Source organism: Stylophora pistillata, chromosome 9 (assembly GCF_964205215.1).
Source record: "Stylophora pistillata chromosome 9, jaStyPist1.2, whole genome shotgun sequence".
Classification (NCBI taxonomy): domain Eukaryota; kingdom Metazoa; phylum Cnidaria; class Anthozoa; order Scleractinia; family Pocilloporidae; genus Stylophora; species Stylophora pistillata.
Window position 1 is genome coordinate 909,933 of NC_142527.1, and position 7,567 is coordinate 917,499.

General features: G+C 39.1%; 1 protein-coding gene across 2 annotated transcripts; it reads right to left on the reverse strand.

Moving 5' to 3' along the window:
* Window positions 1-170: 170 nt before the first annotated feature.
* On the reverse strand, window positions 171-7,502 carry LOC111342320 (thiol S-methyltransferase TMT1A). 2 transcript variants are annotated; one of them, XM_022949388.2, is made up of 4 exons: window positions 7,375-7,502; window positions 4,528-5,193; window positions 2,847-2,880; window positions 171-1,579 (listed from the first exon to the last, which is right to left on the reverse strand). In XM_022949388.2, exons 2-4 carry the CDS (start codon window positions 5,029-5,031, stop codon window positions 1,368-1,370), a joined length of 750 nt encoding a protein of 249 aa, XP_022805123.1. In that variant the 5' UTR covers window positions 5,032-5,193; window positions 7,375-7,502; the 3' UTR covers window positions 171-1,367. The 2 variants fall into 2 exon arrangements, with proteins under 2 accessions (XP_022805123.1, XP_022805124.1); XM_022949389.2 differs by lacking the exon at window positions 7,375-7,502 and adding an exon at window positions 5,238-6,305 and having other exon boundaries at window positions 4,528-5,158.
* Between the last annotated feature and the right edge of the window lie 65 nt (window positions 7,503-7,567).

The following is a 7,567-nucleotide window of genomic DNA, read 5'->3' on the forward strand; positions in this document are numbered from 1 at the left end:
TATCAGGTGTAAATGCAACGCACACTTCCTCTATGGAAGTCAGCTGACATTTTGCACGTCAAGGCTCCCCAAGCCCGACCATCTTGAGCGCAACAAGCCCGTTTCGAAACCCCACGCCATAATTTTCGCCTGGGAATGTAAAAAAAATGGAGGTTTTAATTGAACCATACTTCTGGAATTCATAATTTTATTTTCGATAATGTAGTATACCTTTTCGTGCAATAAGGACAACAATGAATTAAAGGAGAATCTCTCTGTTCCAGAGGAGATTTCTACTTAATTATGCCCAGTAACGATTATAGTATATTTTGTTTTTTTTACAAACATTCCGTTTTATTAATTTATTCTCCACGAAATGTACCTAAACCTAGCACTGAACTGCTATCAAAGAGAAAAATTGGTAACTTGAGTATCAATCGGTGAAGAAAATTACGCCTTCTATATCAGGCAAATTTGCAAAAATCTCACAAATCTATACCAAAAAGTTTTATAACTTTAACTTGGAATTGTTCAATTATAAGACTACTGTGCTATTGTAACTCGCATTTCGTTAAAATAATTTATGCGAGCCACGCATGACACCACGTTCTCACAATATGCAATAAATAATTTGATGACTACATCCTGATCTCTTAAATTAAATGACATCGATTACAAACAACGCCTGAAATAGTGAGGTATACTTAGTGCCTTGATGTATAAAGGTAAACAATTATTAAACCCTTTAGTGAGGAAGTACAATTTCTGACGATGTATTTCTGTTTTTCCCGTCGTAACTCCCTACATGCGTAATAGTATAATATGAGTCATACCATTTACAAATACGCGGCTACATGTGTCGTGTACGATAAATAATCTACTTTGATCAACTCCTTTTGATACGACTGTCAACGTTATATCAGTTAAATTGTGTGTGCTGAGATACTTAACGTGCGCTAGATAAAAGAAAAAAACTACGCTGAAAAATATCCCATGGAAAGAGGAAATAAAAATATATACAACAGTTGGGAGGAGGTTTTCTTGAGTGAATTTTAGATACCAAAATACTACTAACGGTTCGTAAGATAAATTCTTAAACCCTTTTGTCTTTTGTTAATGCCAATGAAGACTGAGAAAAAGCACTAATGGTGAGCGAATTGTCTGAGAAGACACAAAATGCGAGTTCTCAGAGTAGTCTGCGGTGAAAATCACGATCACCTCGTGTCAATATTTGTTTGGGGCACCCTCCCTAGGGGTGAAAAAGCGATAAAACATAGTGAACCAAAAGAAACCTCTGCCTGGTGTGGATGTCAAAGGGTTTGTCTTGTTGAGGGTCGCGCGTTACTCACCCAACTTTGCGTGGGGCAACACACCCCATGTGTGCCACCTCATTTAATGGCATACCCAGCTAGGTGAGGCCGCATAAGGTAACAAAGCACAATAAGTTCTTTTAGGTCGAATTTTTTATAAGACACGGTACTGAAGCCGGCATTGTCCAGGTGGGTCCATGTTTCTCTACTGCAAGAGCATCCGTCGCTGAGATATTTCCACTGCTTGTCAAATCTTCGCTGCAGGGAGTTCCTCCATGTTTCTGTTTCATCTGATGCGCATAAGAAAGCAAATTAAGTATGTTTGAAAAATTTTCTCCACGGCCTGCTTAGATCGAAGTAAAAAGATCAATAACGTAACCACCAATAACGTAGCTCCATTTTCTGCCTTTAAAAGCACACGCAACCCACAATTCCTCTATTCGTTCCGACGAAGGGCTAACGCTCGAAACGTCAGCTTTGGTAATCATTACGGTAGCCAATTTACCATTTCAACTTTGTTGATATATCCAAATTACTAAGTAAAATGGAGCAGCTTCTCTTAGTCTTGAGAATAATTTTCTTAAGCTCCAGGAAATTAGGACAAAAGGGAAACAACTCTCGGAATTTCCTTTGTATATGAACAGTTTCAAATACGCGGAAGAAGGTAAGATTGTCTTGTGCTCTTAGTTTCATCGCAGTGGCTGACATAAATACGGAAAATATGTTAAAAGGCAATTTAAGATTTTACTCATTCGTCTTTCATCAGTATGCCGTGTTTAAACCCTCAAGTGGCAGGAAAACCACTAAAAGACACGTCAACAGCCGAACGGAAGTCACGCAGTGCTCTCAAGTCCTTTATCGGGCTACGAAATACCGAGCGATCGCCGGAGAGGACTGGGATCATCCTCACGAGTCTCGCGCTCCGGTCGCTGGCCCGAACTGATTTTTTCGGCGCTTTCGGTTGATAATTTCGAGGCTGCTGCCGGACCGATGGCCGGACATAGCAATCGATAGACACGATGTTAAAGTTTAGTGACTGACGTAAAACGATTTTTACCGCAATTTTGTGCAAAGTACAAAACGTGATTTGAACAGAAAAGGAAGAAAGGATTATATTTGGCGTAAATCGACCCCACGTCATGTTTGACCTCCGGTCAAACAGGAAGATCCTTATGTAACTGCTGATACAATGCCAAAATTATCAGCTGCTTTTTTTGGCAGCTGCTAATGCAAAGTTCCTCGTAGTTCAACGTCCGGTGACTTCCGTAAGCAACTTCCTGCGGTCGGAAATTTACTCTAAAAGACAAGTTTGCCAAAACATTTTCATCAGCCAAGCTTAAGGACACTCCCATTGCTATTTACTTCGCGGGATTACACCAGTAACGAAGGAAAAAATCGAACAAAACAAACTGGTAGAACAATCGCGAAAGCGCAACATCACGCAAATCTTTTACAAGGCCCTTCGCTTGAAAAAACCTCCCCGAATTATCGGCCAGAAAGACCTAAGTCTTATATATAGAAGAAAGAATTGGACTTAGTTCTTACGACGCCACATACCTGCTACATGCTCCAAGAAGTAAAAATAACCTCCCTGAAAAAAAACAAAATAACAGACATTTTTAAAATCGTGCTTTTCCAACAGGATGATGTATCCTTACAAGAATGTTTTTTGTTCTAAATGTTATGTTTCTTTGCAAAGAAATCATATGGCACGACTTAGGTTTCAAAACACAAAAATCAAAACAGCGGAAATGATATTAGACAAAACACAAAAATCAAAACAGCGGAAATTATATTAGAATATAAGTTTTGTCATCTGACATGCACACTTAGCGAAGGGAATATTTTGAATTGTTTATGCACATGGCTCGGGTAAACAAAGTCTAGCTACCGGACGTTTTTTCAAATAAACATTTTTCGTCAATATTTCCTTTAGGAGATATAAACACATTAAAGGTTATCGTGGTTTTCTCGCGTGCATATCGGGTTCTGTAACTCAACTGAAAGCTAAACAAAATAAGTCAACATCACCAAAATGGCTCTTAGCTAAACCCCAATCTCTCTTTCAATCTCAATTGCCTTTTTCATGCCTTTCGTTTCTTCGCGAAACTTTTGCTTCTTGCGGCGAACACAAAGCATACCACTAGTGTCTTCCCACGATCAAAACAATCTTATATTCTCCTAAAAAAATCGTTGAAAAACCCCAACTGATAGACGAAAATATATGCTTTTAAGTTGCGATTCCTTGATATAAAACCACTAATTTGATACGAAACGTTTAGATAAAATGACAAGGCATTAACATCTCGTTTCAAATTGTTTTGTCGGGGGAACTTTCTCCAATCAAATGGTCTCAAAACCAAACAAGAGAGCTTTTCTTTGCCTTTGCCAAAAGTAATTACTATGTCAATAACTACAGAACGTATACTTATTTCACACTTTTCTGTTCAAATAGGTAACAGGTATCGAAAAAAATAATCGATATTCAAATTAAAGGTTATCATATGTGCGTTAGGGAGACGCATAAAGAATTTGTGCAAGTTAGAATATTGCGATTTCGAAGAGTTGTTTTCGGGTGCCGCAAACTATTGGTTGTAAAAATGGATTCCTCTTAAGCGTGCTATATCAAATACTTCCGATCCAATTAAAATTTGATGGGCAGTCTAAAATAGCGACGACTTCTCGCTATTTTTGAAACAATGTTCTTAGAAATGACATTTGAACTTCGTTTAAGTCATGTCCTCACATCACATCCGTTTTCTACGAGATGTCGAAGTTTGGTAATTTTCCTTGCGCCACTTAAGTGGAAGTGTGCAATTATGAGACAATCAAATAATTGAAATAGGATCAGAATTATCGGAATTAACATTTGTTTATATTGTCCGTCTTCGATGTTTAAAAACACGCACATTCCTACATATTTATAATGATGGAATTCAGTTTTTTTAACATTCCTAAAAACGAAATAGCTGGCTAGTTCCTGGAAAATTAGAGATAAGGATTCGAGGATTAAGATCTGATACCCGTGGCAGATGGAAGGGAAATGCAATCGTGTGGAGGAAAAGTGAGAGTCGCTCGAAATGTTAAAGGAAAATTAAAAATTATCATTTTGAGCAATTTTGGGTGAAGTTCTATCATGAACATAACATGTGATCTGTAACTACGAAAAGAGCGAATCCACTGAATGGTAGAAATTCTACATACAAATGTTTTTTTGAGACATATTTTGCGTACTTACAGGTTTCAGAACTCTCTTGATTTCTGACAAAGTTGTGTCTACGTCACTCACTGAACACAGTGTCAAGGTGCATACAACAGCGGCGACAGATTCATCTGGAATCCCTTCCATTTTTTCGGCAAATCCTAGAACGATTTCCTTGAGCTGCACATGCGGAAACTTTTGAGCGTTTTCCTGCAAGTATGGTACCATGTGACGATTTGGTTCAAGTGCTATGATAGAGCTTCCCTCGGGGAAAAACTCAAAATTTGCCCCGGTTCCTGCTCCGATCTCCAAAATATCGCCACCTCCAACACTTTCCGCGCATGGTTTCAGTTTCTCGAAAATGTCCTCTTTGTGTTTTCTGACGGCGCTGTTGTGAATGCGACTGAATAAGTTCATATGGACGGCAAAACCTTTCTTGTAGGTTTTCGATGATATTACGGCTTCACGAAGCTTGTCGCTCATCGCTGCAGTTATCGCAAAAACCACGATTACGACCGCACAAATGCCGAGTACTATCATGATCGCGATACACCGCCGGAGTCAAAGAAACTAGGAAAAGCGTGACTTCTTGTTGTCAGCTGGCGTCGCTTGTAGACAGATTGAGGACGTCTACCACTGGACAAAGGACAGTCAATCTTTGACGCAGCTAAGAATTGTCGGGATAATGAAAACGTCAGCTATCTGAAAAAAGGTCAAAGTATTGAATAGTCCACTTGGTTACTCACGTGTCAATCTCGAAGAATAATTCAATCTGACAAGGTGATGAATGCTTCTGCGTGGTGTTTTCTTACTACACCGGAAGGTTAAACGCATGCAATCTTATGACGCTACAACAAGATCTTTAGCTGACTGTTCACGCTTCTTTTTTGTTGCGAAACTATGCAGTGGCATTCATTTTAGGGGTATTTTTGTTACGCAATGTACCTTGTCATTCAGTTCGTCTCCCGGGGTTTTCATATTAGTCACGCAATATTGAATACCTTTGGCTAATTTCGCAGCTTCTCTTTTCCATCGACGGGTGATCAGTTAATACGCGGATTAATATCGCCAAAAATTAACAGCCTTACCTCGAATTATCTCAAGGAATCTATACATTTCTGGTATACGCCGGAAATTAAGTTTTACGGCACGTCTTACAATCATGGCAAGAGATTTTTACCGAAGCAGGCGTTAAGCTAGCAGCTATTCGGAAAATTGAGCGAAATACCGGCCCAGAGGTGGTGCAAATCTATTGAAAACGTAAATTCAGCAAATTTCTGAGATAACAATCATTTCAGGAAAACTGTAAGAACAAGTGCATTTACTGTATTTCTGTTGCATGGCTGCCAAAGTAACGTAGGTATAAGACTACTTGAAAACACTTTTAGCGCGTTTTGAAGACATGTAGATCTGGAGGTTATATCTGGCGGTGAATTCATCAGGGGGCTATGAATCGACAAGCTGTGAATATATATTCACGATACGCTATTCAATATGTATTGTTTTTGTTGATATTTCAAGTCAATGTTAGGTGTTAGTCAGAGAACAAATATTAGGAAACCAAAAAACTCTAAAAATTAATTTCGTTCAGTGGCTCGTGCGCGTGGCAGTTGGAAGCGTTGCCAACTAAGACAATTGTGGTTTGGGAGATCAATCTGAAAATCAAAAGACTTAATATAGGGGGCTGTTAAGCCTTTAAGCGTTATTCAATTTGTGAAATGGTGCGTGTTAAGAACACGCCTGGAAAACGTGCTGCTCAGCAAGAAATGTATCGTCATTCAGAGAAGTTTCGTGACTCAGTTTTGAACACGCGAACTAATAATCCTGTCCCACCTTTTGGCAACAAGTCAAAAACCGCAAAACAATGAACGCACCCCACTACAGCTACCGGCAGTTTTCTTGTTGTACGTTAAACAAAGATCACGCACTGCAGATGAACGCCTGATCGCGTAACACCCGAGTTGAGTACAATTTTCTTTCGGTTCGAAAGGTCAGAATTATCCGCATTCGTGCTCATAAATAGACATTCACTTGTATCTCTGCCGAACTGGTGATTTCCGTTAGCAACTCACAACACTTTAATTGTTTATGTTCTGTCAGTTTCTGTTTTTCTGGCTTTGTTTCTACCTTTGTTTCTCGTTTAGAGGCTTTCTCTATGTGACAGCGTAGCGTATAGTCCAGAATCTGATCAATGACGAGCATGCCGCTGTATCTGATTAATATACCGTCAGAGGTCGTCAAACATTTTACTCAGTAACTTCAAAATGCAATGCTCTCTCCACGTTTTGTATTCTTTGTTATAGATTGTTTCGAAACAGATACTCTAAGCTGCGACGCAGAAGGTATGGCCTTGGCGGCATGAAAATCATCTCAGCCACCGGCGTTCAGTAGTTCGTTCTAATCAGCAACAACTGTTCTCTCAAGTCTGAGCGAAATCGTCTCTACCGGAAAATCATTTTTGATCGGCACTAAATTTCCAGTAAGTGCACTGATTCACTTTTGACTGATTTTACGGAAAGTTCTTATGAACTCGTGCCTGAAGCAAATAAATCAGCGAGTAAAATTCCAAAAGAAATCTTACGGGAGTGTATCACTGACATCATTTTTACGGACTGGTAATTTTGTTTTGTGCAGGAACAGATTTTTTTCCGTTCTAGATGACAAAATTTCTGCTGCGAAAACATTTTCGCGTTTTTGTGTTAAAGCAACAGAATAAACCGAATTCGCGTGCAGATCGACATGCCATATATAGCAAAAATTGTTTTTCCTTCTTTTTCGATCCATTAATTAGATTGGCCTCAAAATAAAAGCACATAACTGAAGTATATACTGCTCAGCAGATGGGACTCTTCAAAATCTAATACTTTCTACCGACGAACTTACCTAATGGAGGTTTAAGAGAACTACACACATTTGGGAGCGTAGTTATGCTTTCAGCACACTTGTTTGCGGCACTTGATATATGTGAAGCGAACAGTTTCTAAGCAATGCAATTAGTAACATAATATGGCGAACCGCATAACTTTTGCTCCGAAAGCTTAAATCCCGCTACTAGAAGAAGTCTTAATGGTAATCT

Coding starts and splice junctions, on each gene's coding strand:
- LOC111342320 (XM_022949388.2), bottom strand. CDS start 5,031: ATGATAGTACTCGGCATTTGTGCGGTCGTAATCGTGGTTTTTGCGATA. Junction 2,881..4,527: donor TCAAGAGAGTTCTGAAACCT/GTAAGTACGCAA, acceptor GTTTTTTTTCAG/GGAGGTTATTTTTACTTCTT. Junction 1,580..2,846: donor CTTCTTGGAGCATGTAGCAG/GTATGTGGCGTC, acceptor TATGCGCATCAG/ATGAAACAGAAACATGGAGG.